Source organism: Rhodamnia argentea, chromosome 3, assembly GCF_020921035.1.
Source record: "Rhodamnia argentea isolate NSW1041297 chromosome 3, ASM2092103v1, whole genome shotgun sequence".
Classification (NCBI taxonomy): Eukaryota; Viridiplantae; Streptophyta; class Magnoliopsida; order Myrtales; family Myrtaceae; genus Rhodamnia; species Rhodamnia argentea.
In genome coordinates, this window is record NC_063152.1 from 8455097 (window position 1) to 8478328 (window position 23232).

Genomic DNA, 23232 nt, shown 5'->3' on the forward strand with positions numbered 1-23232 from the left:
GTCATCTTATAGAGATTCGGTGGAACTTTTGCGGAATGAGATTGTTTTTTCCTTTTTGTAATTGGAATTATACACATCTTATTGCTATTATGGATCTAACAATACATTCAAACTTTGATAAGACTAAAATCTGTTGTGCCATAAAAAGATTTTCTTGAGAAGCATTTGCTGGTTGTTTGCTCATTTGTTTGGACTGTCGCCTATAGTGAGAGATGGCTGGAACCATATGCATGTCTTATGAATGAACTTCTTTAGTGCTTGAAGAAGTTAAAAGTGATTAGTTTCCACAATTGACATGCTTAGGTGCTGTCGTTAAGGGAGGCGAGAGAAGTGTTTCTTCCATCCTTAGAATGTCGGCATCCGATGTTCCACGTTGCAGCGAACCTTGAGGGAGTTCATAGTATAGTGAAGATACTCGAAAGTTCCCCGCACTTGGAGAAGTTATTCGTACAACTTGCGGAACCGACTCTGAATTTACGATAAACAACTACTAGAACCCTCCCAATTCACTTTTAACAGTAGATTGCATGAACATACATAGTTTGTGAATTTCAGCCTTAGGCCAGATATAAACTTGTCATTTCTTTTGGTCTCGTGATTGAAAATCGTCTTTGCATTCTGACATTTTAACTAATTTCGGATTCTCTATCTATTTACATTTCTCTTAATGTGCAACTGCTATTTTATCTCTGTCAAACCTTAATATTTGTCTCATCCAGTTCCAATTCTATCGCTCATCTTTTGCCATGATGTTCAATATCCGCATCTTGAGTTAATTCCAACATTTATAGTCAATCTCAAATCTGCTACAAGCATTTTTTTATCTAAAAAAAAAACACTAGCTAGTGTCAAATCCACCCCTATTAGCCCTCCGATCCAGAAAAAGGCATTATGTTTGACTTGTCATTTTTATGGCAGTAAAAATCTGCATGCACCACCATTGTCCCAAAACAAACTTACAATATGAACGCACTTAAGGGCCTATTTGGCATTCCAAATAAGCGATTCTAATGAGAATCATATTTTTTTATTCCATTCTACATATGACTTTTAAAGAATCATAACTACATAAAATTTCTGTTTTCGAATAGAAATGCATTTCTTCTTTTTTAAAAAAAATTAAAATGTTTTTTCAAATTTTTTTAAACTTTTTTTTAAATTTTTTAAAATTCCCCCATTTTTTAACTTTTGATTTTTTTCATTCTTTTGATTTTTTAAAATTTTTAATTTCCCCTTTGAATTTTTTAATTTTTTCTTAAATTTTAAATTTCATTTTTAAATATAAAAAATTAGTCATTAGTAAATTTTCAAATATAATTTTAATTTTTTAAAAGTTCAAAAGTCCACGTGGACTTAATTTTAAAAAAAAAGAATTGAGATTTTATTTTTTTGGTGATTTTGAAAAATATTTTTTTTAGAATTAATTTTCTTTTTGTTTTTATTTTTTGTCCAAAATATTCAAATTCAAAATCATTTGCGTTACCAAACATGTTTTTTATTTTATTTTTTTGTTCCGAAAAGCGGAATCGGAGAAATAGAAACGTTACTAAATAGAACATTGGTGCATTGTCCCGTGACTATTGAGAAACCAAGTCCCATCAAGTGACCTAACGAAAGCCCAAGAACAATGCTATCATCGCTCCAAAAGCCAAATCACTGCTGAGAAAGAAAAAGAAAAAGAAAATAACCTAATATTCTCGCAGAAAAACAAAAGATTACGCGCCATTTGACGCCTTTAAATCTGCCCTTGTTTGATTTCGGCAAAGGGAAAGAGCGAACCCTTTATAGTTGAGAAATTGTTATGATAATTCCTTTTAGAGTAATTCGAATTTAAGAATAATAAATTTGGAAAATGCATTAATCTGCCCCCTACGTCGTGCTATCAATAGCTTGAACTAAAACAAGAAAATCACCAAAAAAAAAAAGTTAGCAATGGTCCTATAAAATCTTACATAATATCAGATTAGAAAGCCCCGAATTTAAATCTTTTCAATCCCCTACTGTTAACATAATAAACCACGCCTTGATCCTACAAAATGTCACATTCTATAAGCGCTCATTTTTATGCTAATTTATTTGTCTCCAAAAATGAAACTTCAATTAGTCTACCGGCTTGTGTGACAGGGCGTTGGAATTGCAAGCAAGGCGACAAAGAAGAAAATCGGACATACCTCGATTACTCATACACTCCACGACTCGCATCTCATGAATTATTAACGCAGATTTCCTATTTTAAAATCAAAATTTGGCCCAACACCATGCGCCATAGGGCCCACCAGCCCGGCCGCCGCGCTACACTCTATTAAGACCCCATTTTATAAGAATATGCCCCTCTCATTCTCTATTTCTTGACCGATGTGGGACTACTATCGGACTCAACTTGTCGAGGAAGAATGGCAAGTTAGCACCGATAGTAATTCCACATCGGTCAACAAATAGAGAAAAAGAAGGACACATCCTTATAAAATGAGACCTCACCTCAAGAGAGTGTAGCGTGATGATCGGACTAGTAGGCCTTATGATGCATGATATTAGACTAAATTTTAATTTTAAAATATGAATTCTGCGCTAATAATTCATGAGATACGAGTCGTGAAGTGTATGAATAACGGAGGTATGTCTGATTTTCTCTTTGTCAGCTATGTAGCACTGACACATTGGAGGAGTTGCCGTGTCGGACACGGACACGCTCCGACACGCGTTGTCCGACACGAGGTCAACGCGTGTCGGAGGTCCGACACCTGGTCAACGGGGAGCGATACGCCGGGGACACTCATGTCGGTGAGGAAGGAGGGCATGGATGGCATAGATCTGGGTGGTAGAGATGCGGGGAAGGGGAGGACGGAGGATTTGTCTGCCTCTCAGGCTATGAGAGAGACGAGGGAGAGAACCGGCAATCCGTAGAGAGGGTCTGAGCAGAGAGCGAAGAGTGCCGGAGGACTATGAAGCACCGACACGTGAAGAAGGCAACCGCGTCGGTATCGGATACGGACACCTGTTCGACACGCTCCGATTGCCGGTTCTCTCTACGGAGGTCTGACACGGCGTCAACGCCAGTGACACGCGAGTCGGAGAGGAAGGAGGGCGTGAAAAGTACAGATCTGGAGCCATGAGAGAGATAAAGGAGCGAGCCGGCGACCGCAAGTCGGTGAGGAAGGAGTGCGGGGAAAGCGCGGATCTGGAGGAGAAGACAGAGTGCCGAGTTGTAGGTAGAAGCAGAGGCAGCGACGAGTACAAAGCGAACCAGCGCCAGAGCGAGCAGAGAGCGAACGCCGGAGGAGAGACGAGGCAGCTAAAATCACGGAGGTCGTCGTCGCCGTAGCTTGCTTCGCGAGACAGAGAGGTGAGTGTGACGCAAGATGAGAGAGAGCTCTGGGAAGACACAGGATGAGATGAGAAGATGAGAGAGGAGAGAGAGCGTTAGCGTGGGTAACGAGATCTTTCCAAAAAGTAAAGAGAGAGTGGGGGAGGGGGACGATCTTTTTCAAAAAGTAACGAGTGAGGGAGAGGGGGGCAGCACAAAGACAGGGGGGGGAGAGGTCATTGGGAAAACGCGAGATGAGAAGATGAAGATGAGAGAGGCATTAGCGTGGGGAAGACGAAAGATGACAGGAGAGAGAGAGAGAGAGAGCGCGTTCAGTCAGTGTCTCATCAAGTCATTTCGGGAAGCATCCTTCGGTCAAGTGATTCATTTTTCTTTTTTATTTTATTACCTTTTTTCCTTGGTTGGCTGAGCTTAAATTACGGGATGAAGCACAGTAAGAATTTATTTTTTATTTTTTTATAAATTTTCTATTTTTGTAAAATGTCACAAAAATAATAAATTATCTTTGTATAAAAAAATATTTATTTAATATATAACGTGTCCCAACATGTCAAAATTTTTTATATTTTGAAAAAAAATTTATCGACGTATCGTGTCGTATCATATCTCGTATCGTATTCGTGTTACATAGCCGGAGGACATCACGATAGAGCACTGGAGAAGAGCCGAGGCAGCCAAACTAAGGCAGTGGTCGTTCCCTTCGCGAGACTCGAGAGGAGAGAGGAAGAGGTGAGCTCGCCGTTTCCTTCGCGAGATAAAAGAAGAGAGAGAGAGAGATGAGGCAGAGATTTTTTAAAAAAGTAAAGAGAGAAATGGGGTGGATAAGACATGAGATAAGAGAGGAGAGATAGGGTTCTGACTTGTGTCTAATCTACCGTGTAGTGTACACAACTAGCTAGTGCAGCTCAATTTTTTTCATTTAATAAGAAAGAGAAGAAGGCGGATCTTCGGGCTCACTCAACTAAGCGCGAGAAATTTTTTCAAAAAATGTAAAAGAAGAGAGGAGGCGTGCTCTGTGGCATCCGGAGAAATTATTAGGCGGTTAGCAAGCGCCGCGCCATAAGCCTATGCGGCGTGCGTACTCCACTAAAATAACGACACATGTCCTCCGGCATGGAAATGATGAAAAATGAGAAACTAAAATAAAGAAGTCTCGTTTATCCCTCCCCTGCAAAAGGCACTGAGCACAAGCAAAGCATTTATTGCTTGCTCTTTCTCTCTCTCTCTCTCTCCTCTTTCACCCTCGCATCCTCTCCCCCGTTCACCTTAAGCCGTCCCCTTCTCCTTCTTCTTCACCTCCCTCGTTGCCATCATCGCCTTTGCGGCTTCGCTCCCCATTTTGGACTTGGGTAAGTTGCCAACGATTTTGAAGTGGAAGAGGCCTGCGATGCTAGATGTACCGGTGGCCGCACCGAGTTTTGGGGTTCCGGCTATTATAAACCAGGAGCTAATTCCGCAAAAAAGTACTAACTTTAGATCTAACGATGATTATGATCCGAATTTTGTTTTGTCTCATAAAAGGGCATCAACTTTAGGTCCCATGACGATTTCGGCCCGAACTTTTTTCATCCCATGAAAAAGCCCCAACTTTAACTCGAGTCCCAAATCCGATCCCCCTTAATTTGGAACCATTAGTTATCCAACGTGGCAATCACACGTCATCAATAAATCTACGTGATTTATTAATGTAGATTTAAGGCACTATTCATCGTCTTCTTAGCACGGAATTTGAAATTATTCATCTACTTCACCTTCGGCACAACTTGAAGGACGACGGTTTCGTTTCCTTCACTTCATCCACAAGCATCAGCTGTTTAATTGGAATCCGAAGTTGTGTATTACCACTTAGGGACAGACGCCATGGACGAAATCGCCAAGCTCACGACTAGAGTCTTCATTTTTTAACAAGCCTCGCCCTATCCCCTCCCAAAGCGAATGAACAACTTTATATTCCATTCCAAGAAGATGATGAATAGAATCTTAAATGCACATCGACAAGTCATGTGGATTTATTGATGATGTGGAATTGTTATATTGGATAACTAATGGTTCCAAATTAAGAGGGGCCAGATTTGAGACTCGAGTTAAAGTTTGTGCTTTTTCATGAGATGAAAAAAAGTTTGGGCCGGAATCGTCATTTGACCTAAACTTGATGCCTTTTTATGAGAAAAAAAAAAGTTCGGGCCATAATCGTCATTAGACTTAAAGTTGGTGCTTTTTTAGGGAATTAGCCCAATAAACCAGTGTAATTTTCTGCCTTTGCTCGTGTCTTGACAGTTGACATGCTTCTCTTAGGGGTGAGCCTTTACAACACCCGATTCTGCGTCTTCTTCAAATCAAGTCTCTCGCAGTGTCTCTCCCCGTGTTGTACGCCAACCGAAGACAACCACATTGGAGTCGGATTCTACGTCTTGTTTAGGAATCTACCTTCTTTATAATTTTGGGGATTTCTAGTTCTTGTTCTGGTTATATTTGTTAGCCACAAACATTTGTGATTTTTTACTAACAAGACAAATAATCCCCTAAACGAACTCAATCAATTTCGTGATACATCATTTGTAATTGCACCAGGCCGAAAAAAACATTACAAGCTTTTCTAACCCAAAAAAATCTGTATAATGTGGATAACAATCGAAGGCCCGCGTCTAGATCCTCCAAGGTGATTCTTCTTAGTTCATTTTGCCCAGGCATAAGGAGCATGTCTACAAAGTCAAAATCAAGCCGAAGATCCAAATTCTCCTTGGCGTTTTTCAGCATGGTTCTTGCTAAACCTGCATTACGTTTTAGAAAAAATCCTCTCAAATATATATGCGATCTCACCCGGTCACTTTCACGAACGCTTGGTGATCCATTCAAACAAAGAGCACATAAGCATCATCGAACAACTAATTCCAACCCGGACGATTTCGGGGACATTAAGACCCGCTCAAACAATTGCTTTATCCTAATCATTACTCGATTTTTTCTCAAGCTTCAAATACAACTTTTGGACTCAGCTTACTAAAACAGATCAATGATTTTAGCGACATTAAAATATGATGAGTTTTGGGAGACGCCAAGTCAGCGATTTTTTGAGCCGGAGAGGCGACGATGGCTATAAGGACGAAGGCGAAGAAGAAGGGGAGGGCTTGAGGTGAACGAGGGAGAGGAAGAGAGGGTGAAATCATTTTTGCAGAAGACAGAGGTTGAAACGTAAAGGAGGAGAGAGGGAGGGAGGAAGAAAGTAAATGCTTGCTTGTGGTCGGTGCTTTTTGCAGAGGAAAGAGAAACGAGAGCTCTTTATTTTAGTTTCTGATTTTTCATTTTTTCCATGTCATAGGACATGTGTCACTTTTTAGTAGAGCACACACGCCACATAGGCTTATGACGTGGCGGTTGCCAGTTGCTAACCACTGAATAATTTCTCCCACCTTTGATCGCTGTTAGGTTACGACCGTAAGAACTCTTCTGGCATTTGCCCAGCTTTTTAATGAAAGTATCCGAGTATTTTGACAAAAAATATGGTTTTTTTTATTAAATAAAATATAGATGTGTATACTAATATCCATTCAAAGCTTTACAAGCGTGCACAACTAATTTAATGTTTGTAACATTTCGAGATATTTTAGATGTTCGTCGCAAAATAAAAGTCGAATTCCATTGTGACACCCGTAAGTTTTAGAAAAAGGAATGTGCGGAATTAAAATAACAGGATTGTAATTTGCTTTTGATTTTTAAGCCATTGTGCTAAAATTACCTTCCATATTTTAGCTGCCGGAAAAATGAGAAAATGTGTTTCAGTCAGAATATATTTTTTTTCTTGAATTTTGACGGTTTTTTTTTTTGTTTTTGGATCCCTATCGATAATAAATCATAGGTAGTCAAATTCCTAACCTTCATTCAATTTCAGTCCCAATCGAAGCTCTTCCCCTCATCTGAGTTTTGGGTTGAGCTCACCAAGATTTCGATTCCGATTTTTGGGTGTCGAAACAAAGTTTTGGGTTTAGGGGATGCCAATGCCCCCGTCCATTCACGGATGTCGAATTCATTTCATCGATTACGATGGACTAAAACCTTCAACTTTTATTTGATATCATTAGACTGCTTGTAAAATAAAGAGATTTTTACTTTTGTTTTGTGGAATAAAAATTTATTATATCTATTATTCGTGCATCCGGGATCCATTTGCTTTGAAGACAACTTGATTTTTTCAGAAAATGCCTGTGTTTGTGGGCTTTTTTTTAAAATAGATGTAAAAATAAAAAATTTATCAAAATAGGTCTATTTTTTTTTATTTACTAATTTGGGCCTCGCGCGGCAATGTTAGTGCCCCCTTAGCGTAGGTGGTTATTGAATAATTATCGTCTATAGTGAACATTATACCTAATAAAATTTCTTTAATTATCTTTTTTTTTATTGTATTTCAATATTTGGAAATGTATAATATGGGTTTTATGTACTTTCTTCTAATGCATACCCCAAGAAAGTCAACGATATGATTAACCATGGTATATCAACGCATCAAACTCTTAAGCCACTCAAGAGTTTGGAGGATCTCATGCGCAATTAAAGAGAAATAATAAGTCGTGTACTTTGTGTAGAAGAATGAATGGGACAAAAGCGTTGTTTACTTTGCGCAAAAATCGTTGTTTACCTAATTAATAGTCATTGGGCTTTTTAATATTACTTATCTCTTCATCGTTTCATGTCAAATAGACAGTGTGAAGAGAAGAAAGAAAGGCCTTCAACCTGAATGCTCGTACAAAGTCCCACAAGGGAAGCGGATTCGCGACTGCGGGTTGCCGAAACTAGGCAACTATCCTTACCACCTTCTATGAACAAATCTCTCTGTATCATTTCAAGTGCTATGAGTACGACCATTGTCCTATACGTCGACTAATAGCGGCAGGAACTCTAATCAAGCCTTGACCAACAGTGTCTCTCCTAACCTTTTCAAGAGATTTCGTTAGATCAAAATCATTGTGAATGCATACCCTTGTTCTGAAATGAAAAATTGTCGTTGTTGTACACTAACTTAGCGAGCACTGTTTTGCCTAAACATCCCAGCCTCATTATTTTGGATGGGCATGTGATCCGAACCGGCTCAGCACACTCTCTGCGATGCTGTAAAGAATTGATTTGGCCATTTTCTCTTCTTGCCATTGGAAGAACAGTAGGGGGTTATCAAGAGAGTTTGATGAACCGCAGACAATGAAGGTTTTAATATGGTTTGACTCCATCATTGGTTCTCCTAGGGCATATGGCTTTATGGTTATCTTTCTGTTTTCTCACTTTCAGGATGTCCATTTTGGGCGGTTCTGTGCAATCTAGTGTAGTCATGAAATCAACCGAGGAGATGCTAAACTTATGGAACCATAGCATTCAGAACTATGAGTTCATACAAATTTCAAACGAAAAAGAAAAAAATAAAGAACTAATCTTCCTATTTAGAAGTAAAGTCAAACTGATTTAAAACGAAAAAGACGTTTTTTTTTAAATGCATTATTCCTGGGAAACTCTTTAAGTAGTCTAGTGGAATCATTACAAAAAAATCGAGTAATTGACACTCGTTTGGCAAAAATAAGATTTGGTGGTGTGGTATGATATCATTCAGCGTCCATGGGCGGAAGATAAATATCGATATAAACAAATTTAAATTGAGACAATTCGACAGTTGGTCCCATACAATACGAAGTAGGTATTTTTCTCCATAGAAAAATTTGAAATACAAACACAAACGAATAATAAACAACTGCACTTATTCAAGGAAAGAAAGAAAGAAGGACAAATAATACCCATGCCCATTGTTTTTGTCGCGACCTAGAAAAATAAACGAGTTAATTTTCGGGCTAATGGATTATCAGGTTAATTAATTAACTAACCTAACTCGGACTCTCCCAAGTCCATACCAAATCGCAACTTAAGGTTCAAATAATTAACATGCAATGTGTTTTGAATTTGGAGTCGCCACTAATCATTTTCGGTAGGTTGATTAGAAACCTAAATAAAATAGCGGGAGAAAGCTATCTTATTTCTGCGAACCGGAGATTTTGAATTCGGGGATTTGGTTACGCTAGATTACTCTAACGCCATTTCGGTACCATTTTCATGAAAAATATTTGATTTGGCAATTTTGATGAATTTTACTTGAAATTCAAAGATGCAATTTTTTGATTTTTTTTTTCTTTTTTATGAGAATGCAAAATATTGAACTTTGTGCGATATACACCATGGATGATTTAGAAAAAAAGAAAACGTAGCAAATCACGAGTATTTACAAAAATAAATTAACACGTAATAATGCTAAATTTTGGAACACGTGACATATCTAAAATAAACAAACAAATGTTCAAATCAAACGATTACATTTTTGTAGATCGAGATGGAAAGGATTACCTTCTATTACACAAAATCTTACTCACATACACGTTATAGTTTCCTTCAAGATCTCGGAGCTGGAAGAACGCGGCTGTCGTCGAAAATGGCAAGCAATGACGTTGTTGGGTGGCGAGAGGCGAAATATGTGTCGGGACTCGTCGAAGATGATACTCGACTAAAACTCTTTTCTTCACTCTCGAATTTTCTCTTCTGATTTTTCTCAAGAACTCTCTTTTTCCTCTCTAAAAATTCCTCTCAAAAACTCTCTCAAAACTCTCTCAATTTTCTTCCACTCCCCCCTCTAAACTCTCTCAATTCTCTTTCACTCTTCCCTTCTTCATCTTCATTTCTTCACCTTCCCTTCTTCATCTTCTTTTGGTATTTGCAATACAGTCCCTGAAGTTCCAAGTATTTGCAATGTAGTCCCTGAAATTTTAAGTATTTGCAATACAATCCCTGAAGTTTCAAATCTTCTCGGTGTATTTTTCCATCCCGTGCCTAGTCTAGACGCATGCTAAATTAAGTATTCTGCTTGCCCAATTATATGCCAATGCAATGTACGCTAAAAATAAATATGTGAGATGATTTTTATTTAGAACTAAAATTAGTTCTAATTTTTATGCAAAAAATAGATTAGTCAAAATTTAGGCGTCAACAGTTGCCCCTCTTTGAGTGGAGGCTCGTAGAGGTTCCGCTCAAAAACAAAATTGAACCATAAATTTTGACAGTGCAAATTATGGATGAACTTTTTAGCGGGAGTTTTAATCCCATTTTTTATGTAATAAAGTGATGCATGATATGCAAGACTGTAAATAACATGTGCTAAAACTTCTCCTCCTCTTTTTTTGTTAAAGAAACCTGCACATGGATCGCATACGAGAATACATGTTTTATCAAATACCTCGTAAGCTGACGGTTCTCTTAATTTCCAAGCTTCTTTTTGCGGATGCAAGGATTTTAAGGTATTTGGCCTATCACATTATCGAGACTTCTCCCTAATGCAAGACAGCGCAAGATATGTGTGTCGTTTGAGATCACAAGAGCTACGTCGTTGTGAGTCGAAAGAAGTGAAATCAAGTTCACAAGAGCTACGTCGTTGTGAGTTGATTAAATGTCGAAATCGCCAGTGCATATGTCTTCACGATTCGATAAAAGGGAACCAAAATCATAAGAGCTACGTCGTTATGATTTGGTTTGGATCAAAATCATGGGTGCTTATGTCTTCATGATTTGATAAAGGAGCCGAAAATCATAAGAGCTATGTCATTATGAGCCGACTAAAGGTCAAGATCACCAGTGCATACGTCTTCGTGATTCGAGACCGAAATCATAAGAGCTACGTCGTTATGATTTGATAAGATGTCAAGATCGCCAGTGCATATGTCTTCACGACCTGACAAAGGAGAACCAAAATCATAAGAGCTACGTCATTATGATTTGGTTTGGATCAAAATCATGGGTGCTTATATCGTCATGATTTGATAAAGGAGCCGAAAATCATAAGAGCTATGTCATTATGAGCCGACTAAAGGTCAAGATCACCGGTGCATACGTCTTCGTGATTCGAGATCGAAATCATAAGAGCTACGTCGTTATGATTTGATAAGATGTCAAGATCACCAGTGCATATGTCTTCACGACCCGACGGAAGAGGCATATTGCCCGAATTGAACAATATTTGATAGGAGCACCATCGAATGGAATCGATAAGTACAAAAGGGGCATATTGCCTGAATTTAATCATAACAACTATTATCAGAAGAGTTGTTAATTTGAAAAGGGGTTCGGAAAACTTACCCGGGTTCTCCAAACGATTAATCAAGGAACGAAACAGATTGCTCGTATCGTACCTGGTAGGCATTTGCCAGCAAAACTTGCTCATTCAATAATCCTTGGATGAATTTCGAGACCTTGGGAGGGAACTCGAACATCGGGAATGTATTACCTATCATAGAATGTCAGAGGTAACACACACAAACATATTCAACAATGAGTATAATGCAATCACTCATACTATGGTTCATGCATAACCATTCTGTCAAGTTTGCATTACCAATTTTGTCCAGGGAGATTCTCACATTACGAATACCTCAAATGTGAGCTGAATGGGGGGACTTCGGTTCGAAAGGGCTTTTACTCACCCTCAAGACAAGCTATTTATCCCGCTTGCAGGATTCAAAAGAAATCACTCAATCTTTCCATCATCACATTCGACAAGGATCCGAGTAATCTCACAATTGATACGATCGAGCCGATCTGGAGGTCTTGATTAGGACCGTAATGAGGGCTAGGTCAAAGGTTTACAAAGGGGACTCTAGTTGAGTCAAGGCTGTTGAAATGAATTTCTTCGTCATCTGCTCTGGGTTTACAAGTCAAGAACCCCGCAAAAATGAGAGAGAAATAATCTTGCTCGAACTTTTTCGAGTGATGCTTAAAATCATTTAACTCTACGTTAACTCAAGTGCCCTAATCGGAAGAGACTTTGGAGGGTTATAACGTAGGCTAGGATTGGGGACCGAGGAACGAAAAGGCTCGTTTTGGCTCAGAAATTAAATGAGAAGGGGCTTGACGTTGGTGATCATCGCCGACTAGTCACCGATCTTGGTCTTCTGAAAATGTCTTGAGAAAGAATACCATCATTGAATGAGAGATGGTAGTTTTCTATCGAAAATTGCACTTTGCAAGCCGACTTCTTGGGGAGTCTTCTTCACAGCAAGTGTCCGTCGGGGGTTTGCAAGAGACACAATGCAAACATGTACATGGAATTTACAACTTAACATGGAAAAATGTACATTCAAAATTCAGAAGTACTTTACAAATGAATGTGCATTGGCCTTACTTTTGGTAGGCACTTTGCTTTTCCTATGCTTGAAATTTTCATATGAGATCAGCCTTTGCTTTTCTTATTCCCGACTCTCATTTTTCTTTTTTTTCTTCTTTTTTTCGAGAAGAGATTTCTTTTCCTTTTTCTTTGAGAGCTCTTCGACATCTCTTTATTTTGCTTTTTTTATATTTTTTATTTTTTTCGAGAGCGGGCCCTTCTCCCTTAAGCTGAGTTTGCCTCTCCTTTTTTTTTACAATCCCATGATTTTGAACCGGGAATTACAACAAGCATAAACATTTACAAAGCAAAATTATGTACACATAAAAAATCTAGCATACAAGAAATGAGTCCATTCGGGAATTCTCTGTTGACCCGACAATCTCCAATTCTAATCCTTGGGAAAATGCTATCTTCGTTTTTGGAATGAGCAAATGATCACCAACAGGGGTTTAAGAAATGAATTTGCGGGCTCAAGTGAGCTATGCAAAGAATGAAGTGTATAGGATAGAGAAATGAATGCTCTTCATCATCCTTAGACACTTGAATTAAAATTCGAGTATAAATGCAAAGAAACACCCGAAGATTAATGTTAGTCCGAGCAAGAAAATTTCTAACCATTTACCTCGTGTTGCTGCTAGAATTAATCCGTCTGGACCCCGATGTGGGGTGGTTCTTGACAGGGGTAAAGAAATGAAACCACCGCTTAAAAGGGGTAATCAATGGATCACCCGTAGTGTTTAGGATAGAGAACTGAATGCCTCTGTCATTTCGGCTATCGTACCTTTTGCGAGAAAACCTTTTACCTTGTGAAATGCGGAACTTAGCCACCGTTCAACTCTCCTAAAAAAAATGGGACGTGTTTGGAAAAAGATTGCCTTTCATCATCCCGCTCTGCCCCATTCCATACATTCGATGTATCTTATGTAGTTCATGTTCCTTATTCAGAGTTGGTAAATTAAACATGAGGAACAGTCATGCGCAAACTATGCAATGTATGAGTATTTTTGAGCATATAAAATGCAGCAACTTTTTATCTTGGTGGACAGAATTCGCAAGCACATAAGAAATTTCTTAGGGGCGTGGATTGGGAGTTGCCCCTGCTCATGCAAATGAGTTGCAAAACTTCATTATCTGGTTCGAGACATGAGATTGTCAAAGGCTCCGGGAATTTCTTATTAATTTTTCAGGGAGAATGGATACTTCCCTATCCGGAAAGACAGTGACCCCCGTAAAAATCAAAAGGGAAAGCATCAATGTACGTTCTCATGTCCTAAACGAGTTGAAACGATACCGCTTTACCCTTGTACGAATTTCTTGTGAACTTTGAATTGAAAAGATCAACTCATCCGGATCGGATTGTATGTCCGGGATGTTATCTCTCCGGTTTTGTAACCATCTGGGCCGAGCTTCAATTGGAATTGAACTGCGAAGCAAAAAATATTTTTATTAATCTTTGTACATTGATGTCAAATCCCGGGATCGAACTTGGGACGCCTCGGACCACTATCATTCCCCCGACCACTAGGCTGTGGTGTTGGTGATTTTCAACTTGTCATTGACATTCATCGGGATCTGATTGTACCCGGAGAAACCGTCCATGAATGAGAACAATTCAAACATGATCGTCAACAAGTATGTCGATATGCGAAAGGGGAAAATCATCTTTAGGACTGGCCTTATTCGGATCTACGTAATCGACATGCACCCGAATACGCCCATCCTTCTTCATGATCGGGACTATATTGGCAACCAATCGGAATATTCTGTGGTCTCAAGGAATCCGACGTCAAGCGGTTTCATGACTTCCTCTTTGATCTTCCGGACCAATCCTGGTCCGGCCCTCCTTGACTTTTGCACCACCGGCTTAGCCGAAAGATTTGTCGGCAAACAATGTTCGACAATGGAACGGTCAAGACCGGGCATATCTGCATAGGACTAGGCGAAAATGTCCTGGTCATCCTTCGGGAGCTTAGTCAAGCGATCGGTCATCTCTTTGGAAATGTTTGCTCCGATCTTAACATCTTTAGGGTTTTTCGCATCGCCTAGGTTGACCGAGACAGTTTGTTCACCGGTCAAGGGCTTGATCTCCTCATGTCGTTCGAAATCCCGATGAATTTCCTCATAATCTGGATTGGACTCATCTAGGTCGTATACTTCTGAATCCACTAAGTTCCCCTCCTCATATATCCCCTTGAAACATAAAGTAACAAAATCGGAAGGACAAACATGGTTTAATTGCGGTGTGATTTTTTTGAAAAACTTTTATTTTTATTTTTATTTTTGTTTTTATTTTTTCAAAACCGTGGGACATGAATTCTTGAAGAAGCCCAACCCTCGGTTCTTACCATGATGACAAACTTGTTGGTCGTTGGTTATCGTCATCGGGTTGGTTTGGGATACTTCAACAAGATTCGAAAAATGGTGCAATTTTATTGATATGAAATTACATCTTCTAGGAAAGAAAATCCAAGAGTGCAAGACAGAATAGAAATCTAAATGCAACCCAAAACCTAAAGGAAACAGAAAATGTCCCACGTAGGGGATTGCATAAACATAAAGATGTTACTCTGAATCTAAACCCTCCAGTGGATCATCACATATGGCATTAATGAATGATTTGGAAGGTTTAGGCGCCGGGTAAGGTTCCTCCTTATGCGCTCCGTCTTCGGATATAGCAGCAATGGTTACATCATCAAAACAACCGGCGATATCGAAGACTCCTTCATCCTTACTAGCACCAACCTGTCTGATTCCCAGCCCGAATACAGCATTAACTTTACCAGAATGATCTGGCAAAGGATTATTCTGGACATTTGGCTGTTTGTTGCCTTGGAACGAGAATGCCTTAGAATCAAGAAGATCTTGAATTCGATGCTTCTGCACGAAACAGCCGTCGGTGTCATGTCCGAGCTCCCCGCAGTGGTAATCACATTTCTTTGATGGATCATATCTCGGCGAGCTCGTGTTACTGGGTCGTAGAGGCTCGGAAGTCGATAAACCTCTCTTACGCAGAACCGCGAGTACCTGCGACGGGGTTCCTGGTAGAGGGGTAAACCGCCGAGGGGACCATTGATTCCCTCTTTGTCGTTGCATGCCAAAATTAGCATGCTGCTGATTAGGAATCTGTACGACTAGCGTCCGGGTCGTGGGTTTTTAGCCGTAGGTCATGTTGACCTGTGGGGCCGGCTCCTTGTCTTTCCTTACCGCAAACCTCTTAGTCGTTGTGGCGACATCATCGTACCAGCCTTTCTTCATACCGTTCTCGATTTCTTCAGCCATTGCGATGAGATGGCTGAATGACGTGGCAGCGGATCCCAAAATTCGGATTCTCATAACTTGCGGCAGAGTGGAAACAAACAATTTCATGAGCTCCATTTCGGGAGGGACCGGTTTCAGCCGAGATGCCACGTTCCTCCACCTGGTAGCATCTTGCTTGATTGTTTCTCCTCTCTTCATCTCAAGCTGTTCAAGATCTTCTCCGGTGGTCAGCACGTCCAAGTTAAAGCTAAAATGTTTGATGAAAGCATTAGCTGCCTTCTCCCAATCATCCATCCGGTAGATCTCGTAGTCCGTATACCATCTCATGGCAGCTTCTCTTAAACTAGCCTGGAAAGTCTGGACCATTAGGGGGCCGTTGATCGCATACTTGTTCATTCTTGCCTGGTACATCCGGACGTGCTGAACCGGGTTGGAAGTCCCATCATACTTCTCGAAGTCGGACATTTTGAACTTCTCTGGCACTGTGACCTTTGAAAAGACAGACAAGTCAATCTGGGGTATGTTGTGAGTCCTCTCGACCTCTCGGATCCTCTGTTCCATTTGGGCCAACCGCTTGGCCGTATCACCATTCAACCCGGGGGCCACGGGGCTGGCTTGGGGGATTGGGACTACGGGCGGCGTGCTCGAGCTCACGCCCGTGAAGATCACGTCTTCTAGTGGCATTGTCTGATAGGGAGCAGTTTCCGGGGCTTTACCGGAGTTGTCCATAGGAGAAATTAGAGCAAGAATGGTTAGCGGCGGGCTGGCGGTGGATGATTAAAGTTTGGCAGTGAAGGCGGCCATCATTTCCTTCATCTTTCAGGACATCATTCCTTCAAAGCGCTCAGTCAAGGAGCCAAGTTTCTCGTCTAGGGCAGCACTAACGGTGGCGTTAATGTCGGCCATCCTCTTCGCGACCGATCGAGTAATATGTGGAGGATCCGTGATAAATTACCTGTATGCAGTAACAAACCCAAAATGAGTACAGGGAGCAAGAATAGCGAGCCGGCCCATGGCATCTCTCTAGACTCAAACGAACAAAGTGATTATGATCAAAGGATTGAAACATGTAATTTTCAGTCTGTCGGCTTTTACGAAAAAATTCGTATTAATTCACACGTTGATCAAAACATGTCCAAATTTTACAAGCTTGTAGCTAAGAAGATGATGAACAACTTTTATGTTGGCCAATCGGACTAGAAATGCACGGATCAAATCAGTTTAATGTGTCTTTCCGAAAAAAATCATGTTCAGAAAACTGTTATAACCGCATGTTGTTGAAAAAACGAAGGACCATCTTAAATTATGAATTTAATTCTGAAATTTTGTAAGATATTAGTTGAAACATAGGTCTACAACTTTCATGTTTGGCACTTACTCAAAGCTCGATCGTAGAATTTAGTAAAAATCGCACAACAGGAATAAGCCAAATCAGAATTGAGGACAACTGATGAAATTGTAAAAGCTACGGAAGCAAAGTGCGAAATTGGAAATAAGACAATGAAACTTCTAAACAATCAACCTAAACCATGGACCGGCCCAAAATAAAAATGAGATAACAGGGTACAAGAGACAAGAAATTACCTCTCATACGAAGAAAATGCCAATCACAAAGACATGCGCATGAATTGTGAGTTTAAATCTTATTCTATCATTCAAAAGGCTTTTGCAAAGTGAAATGATAAACGAAATGACATGTCGCAGCCTCACGCGCAATCATCATGACTAGTCGCAACCTCGCGTACAATAGTCATGACTAGTCGGGTCCAATCACTTCGGCTTGGTTCGGTCGACAAGGGCAATTCTCATGCATCGTAACCTCACGTGTATGAGAACGACCCTTGAGCCATTTTTTGGAAAAATTTTCGGGATCCGGATGGGATAACCTTTAGCGAAACCTTACCGCCAAGGTTAAAGAACCATCTAAATACCATCTTAAAACTATTAGTGTGACCGAGGTCCGGTCACGGGTTGTGTGCAGTGAAGTGCAAATACGATAAATCATGCACAACAATTAAAGGCAAACACCGCTTCAATGATTCAAAAGTTAAATCACAATTCCAATTCACCAAGCCTGCAAAACAAAGGGTTAGCCGATCACTCCTCCCCTTATAACTCCCAATCTGCAAAAACATTTAACACCTAAGAATGAGAATTCAACCAAAGTTTACCAAATCAAGTGATTGCTTTTTCATGAAATTATCTGGCCTAAGTCCTCTTTGATTCCCCAAATGAGTCGCCAAGCTGTCGCGACCTAGAAAAATAAACGAGTTAATTTTCGGGCTAATGGATTATCAGGTTAATTAATTAACTAACCTAACTCGGACTCTCCCAAGTCCATACCAAATCGCAACTTAAGGTTCAAATAATTAACATGCAATGTGTTTTGAATTTGGAGTCGCCACTAATCATTTTCGGTAGGTTGATTAGAAACCTAAATAAAATAGCGGGAGAAAGCTATCTTATTTCTGCGAACCGGAGATTTTGAATTCGGGGATTTGGTTACGCTAGATTACTCTAACGCCATTTCGGTACCATTTTCATGAAAAATATTTGATTTGGCAATTTTGATGAATTTTACTTGAAATTCAAAGATGCAATTTTTTGATTTTTTTTTCTTTTTTATGAGAATGCAAAATATTGAACTTTGTGCGATATACACCATGGATGATTTAGAAAAAAAGAAAACGTAGCCAATCACGAGTATTTACAAAAATAAATTAACACGTAATAATGCTAAATTTTGGAACACGTGACATATCTAAAATAAACAAACAAATGTTCAAATCAAACGATTACATTTTTGTAGATCGAGATGGAAAGGATTACCTTCTATTACACAAAATCTTACTCACATACACGTTATAGTTCCCTTCAAGATCTCGGAGCTGGAAGAACGCGGCTGTCGTCGAAAATGGCAAGCAATGACGTTGTTGGGTGGCGAGAGGCGAAATATGTGTCGGGACTCGTCGAAGATGATACTCGACTAAAACTCTTTTCTTCACTCTCGAATTTTCTCTTCTGATTTTTCTCAAGAACTCTCTTTTTCCTCTCTAAAAATTCCTCTCAAAAACTCTCTCAAAACTCTTTCAATTTTCTTCCACTCCCCCCTCTAAACTCTCTCAATTCTCTTTCACTCTTCCCTTCTTCATCTTCATTTCTTCACCTTCCCTTCTTCATCTTCTTTTGGTATTTGCAATACAGTCCCCGAAGTTCCAAGTATTTGCAATGTAGTCCCTGAAATTTTAAGTATTTGCAATACAGTCCCTGAAGTTTCAAATCTTCTCGGTGTATTTTTCCATCCCGTGCCTAGTCTAGACGCATGCTAAATTAAGTATTCTGCTTGCCCAATTATATGCCAATGCAATGTACGCTAAAAATAAATATGTGAGATGATTTTTATTTAGAACTAAAATTAGTTCTAATTTTTATGCAAAAAATAGATTAGTCAAAATTTAGGTGTCAACAGTTTTCATCCATGAAAATGAAAGAGATCGACGGAGGATTAGTTGAGTGTATGTCCAAATCTTTTGCAGAAGTCCACACGGCGTGACAAGTTGATCGCGGGAGCTCGTCTATGCTCAAAAGAGAAAAAAATGAGGTTAGAAAATGCATCACATAATATTATGACATTTATTCTGGTGCCAATTATCTGATTGCATAAAGTGAAAAATCTTCGTGAAATGAAACAATATATTACACACTTACTTAGAAAATTGTTATAAGAAGTTCAACCACATCACCATAACAATCGTGAACATAGATATCTGCAACTATTTTGATTGGACAAATAAATTGAACATTTTGACATTCTTATAATAACGTTGAGATTTTTTTTTTTTTGAAGAAGTGGGAATGTTAAATTGAAAGTGAAGAGATTTATCTGTGCATTAACTTTTCATGCATATGAAGTTAAAACAAATAAGTTTCTATTGGACGATTTATCTTTATTAAGCGCGTTTTATTGGCTCCATTCGACCCACCTACAATTGGTATTAAGCCAAGTGTCTTGCCAACGAAGATAATCCAAGAGCCTTCAAAATACATTATTTGAAGTAGCAATCATTCTCGTGCTATGACCTGAATTGGATTTACGGTACAAAAACATTCTTTATTGTTTCACAATCCGAGTTAAAAAAAAAATAGATAGTATTACAAATTGAGTCTATAGTTTTAATCATTACTCGAGTATTAAATGCAACTTCTAATTTTTCGTTCAAATTTAAATTGGATAATTTGCTTTATGAGAAAGATCATTCTACATTGAATTCCTTTTGCAATCTAATGGACGACTATTGATTGTATCTTAGTAAACAACTTTTTTTTTTATCTCATTGTCATTTTTTGAAATTGCAATACTTGTATTAAATTTTAATTCGATTGAATAAAATCAATCGCTATATTTCATCTAAGAACAAAGAAGAAATAGATAGGTGCTTACCTAATCCTCCATCCATTGTACCCATACAAGATCAAGACAGATTCGAGGAATGTGAGCGATTTTTGGCCAATCCACGCCCGTTGTTGGTCGACATCTCTCGCTCGATTCACCACAATATTCGACTCGTAATTCTTTGAGGGCAGTGAGGGACTGGATTCCTTTCGGCATAGATGATAATTTGAGACATCTGATCAAGAAGATGTATCTGAGATGTGAATGATTGGGCAGCCATTCGGGTATAGCGGTGAAGCTCGGGCAATCATATACGTAAAAGGACTCCAATTTACAAGCAGATCGATCCAGACACTGCAGCAACTCCATCACTTGTTCGGATTTTGATATTGCCAGTGTATGAAGATTCGAAGGAAAAATGGGCTTGTTCTCCTCGGTCAACATGAGCTTTGAATCAAAAATCTCCAAGATCCGTAGGGCAGTTAATTCCACAAAAGGAATAGATATTGGTCCCCTACAATTAACAATTTCCAACCGTCGAAGGCAAGTCGGTCGACAAGTGCCTTCAAACAAAACTTGTAGATTTTGGCATCCATCGAGTCCCAACAACTGTAGATTTTCTAGGTATTGTATTCCACTTTCTTGCAAACTCTTCTGCTTTGTTGTTACGGTTAGAAGTCTAAGGCTGACAAGCCTCTGCATATTTTTGGGTAATTCGCCTAACTCTGAGCAACCATCGAGATATAAGTGTAGCAAACTCTGCAGCTCGCAAATGGTATCCGGAAGCTTCTTCAGTCGCTTGTTCCCAGAGAGAAGTAACGTCCTCAATTGCTTCAAGTTGCATATTGAACTTGGAAGCTCCTCAAGACTACCATTTCTTAAATACACATACCGTAAATTGTTACACTTGGAGATACAGGTGCTAGCAAACTCTCTAGTAATAACTCCATCCTTGACATCTAATTGAAAATCAATTACACGGAGCCTCTTCTAAGTTGGTTTTCTCAGAAATGGTGGGACTCCATCAAAACTAGAGAACGAAACGTACCGTGCTCTTTCCGAAATCTCTTCAGTGTCTAAGCCAACAATGGAGCAATCATTTCGAGCCACAATCGTTGCAAGAGAATGGACTAGATCGTGCACTTTAAAAGTTAATATTGATTCGGACTCCTCAACTTGTTGGATCAAAGATCTCTTCCACAACTCTTTGACGTACTCAACACTACTGTCTTCTTTTTCCGTTGTTGAACTAATGAGTCCTGAAGCCATCCATAAGGCACCTAAACGATCGCTACGAAATTCAAACCCTCTGGGAAAAAGCGAAAATGTGGCAAAGCAACGTTTTAAGTGGGACGGTAAATGATCATAACTGAGCTTAGGTACTGGCAGAAGGTCCTCTTTTTCTTCCACTAACTTCCATACCTCGCTATCTCTTATATGAGCCCAATATGGTACTTCGTCCTTTGCGAAAAGTAGACTCCCCAAAGTTTTCACAAGGAGAGGAACTCCTTGACATTTTTTGACAATGTCATCTCCCATTTCAAGGAGATCAGGACGTGGGTGCTTTTCCTTTTGGTCGAAAGCCCATTTTTTGAACAAGGCCATGGAGTCTTCATGAGAAAGACCTCTTAGATTATGTGCCGGATGGGTACCCGTTATAGAAGCGACTTTTGAAATGCGCGTTGTCACAATTATCTTGCTTCCACTCTCTCCTTCGGTTAGCAAAGCTTTCAATTCTTCCCATCTACTGCGGTCGTTGCTCCATACGTCATCCAAGACTAGTAGAAATTTCTTGTCTTTGATGATGTATCGCAAAGAGGTTTGCAATTGCTGAATGTCAAGGTTACTCGAGCTTTGACCAGTTGCATCTTTGATGATTCCTTCGATAGTTTTCTTTAAATCAAAGTCCTCGGGCATGCACACCCATAGTCCTGATTCGAATTGCTCTTTCACGTTGTCGTCATTATAAACTAATTTAGCTATGGCCGTTTTGCCCATACCTCCTATTCCAACAATGGGAATCACCGAGAGATTTTTCCGATCTGATTGCATTAATATCTCAATTATCTTTTCCTTATCACTTTCTCTTCCGACGACATCCAACTTGTTTATGAACGAGTAAGTCATCTCTCGCGATCGCAAATGCACCACACCATTGTTGACACTCCGCACATTAAGATCAAACTGATTCTTTTCGACGGAAATTTTTGATAATGTCTCCCTAATCTCCTTGATCTTACGACTGATTTTTGCACGGAGTATCAGTGGATTGAGAGAGAAAAGAAGCGGTGTACCTTCTCTTTGACGCCCCCGTACCGATTGATTACCCGCTTCCGTAAGGCTTCACACTCGAGTTCATCGAGCACATCCTCCGCATCGTACAACACGTCTCGAAGCCGACGTAGCCACAGTTGCAGGCGGTGGTTCTTCGCCTGTTGCTCCTCAGCATCTAACAACACGGCTGCAATGGCATCCATCGTATCTTTAAGCTCGTGGATCTGATCTTCAACACCGTAAACGGCGACAGCTTCTTGGAACGCCGGAGATGCTATCTTCCCCAGCACACCCTGTGCAATGCTGAAAAGGAGTGATTCAGCCATGCTAGGTGACGGGGAAATTGATTCAGGCTATTTGATTTGAGACAAATAAGAACACACAATGCCTTCCTCTCGTGAGTCAGCAGTTGATATGATGATAACTTGCTCACATATGGATGAAAAGGAGATTCTTTCCTTAACGAATGGCCTGCAAGCTAACCGAAACATTCTTTGTACCTTTCCTTTACCTTGCTTTCCTGGGAACAGTAAGGAATTAAGGTTACTTCAAAGACCCAATCTCGTCCAAGTATCTACTCTTTACCCGCTTATGTAATTCACCTGAGAAATGCTTTCATAATCAAACCAAGCAAAGAATCAAAAGATAGCATATATTGATGGTGCTATGTATAAAGCAAAATACAAAGTGAGATATGGACCAGACCTTGTACGGACCATGGATTGAACTCTTTTCGTGATGTGTTGGTTCACTTATAAAATTTTAATTACCGATGATCAACTCGTCTCGTAATGATTTTAG

General features: G+C 39.6%; 1 protein-coding gene and 1 pseudogene across 1 annotated transcript; both read right to left on the reverse strand.

Annotated features, from left to right (window-relative positions):
• LOC125314374 overlaps positions 1-23232 on the reverse strand; it is a 413124-nt pseudogene that overhangs the window by 193436 nt on the left and 196456 nt on the right.
• Positions 20206-22757, reverse strand: LOC125314042 (disease resistance protein RGA2-like). Its single transcript, XM_048275499.1, has 3 exons — positions 22474-22757; positions 21206-22399; positions 20206-21034 (listed from the first exon to the last, which is right to left on the reverse strand). The coding sequence occupies exons 1-3, from the start codon at positions 22755-22757 to the stop codon at positions 20206-20208; spliced, it is 2307 nt and encodes a 768-aa protein (XP_048131456.1).

Excerpts from the sequence above, each read along its gene's own strand:
- LOC125314042 (XM_048275499.1), bottom strand. The coding sequence starts at position 22,757 with ATGGCTGAATCACTCCTTTTCAGCATTGCACAGGGTGTGCTGGGGAAG. Across the intron at positions 22,400-22,473 it reads CGGAAGCGGGTAATCAATCG|TCGTAAGATCAAGGAGATTA; the intron begins GTACGGGGGCGT and ends TGCAAAAATCAG. Across the intron at positions 21,035-21,205 it reads GAGATTTCGGAAAGAGCACG|AAATGGTAGTCTTGAGGAGC; the intron begins GTACGTTTCGTT and ends TGTGTATTTAAG.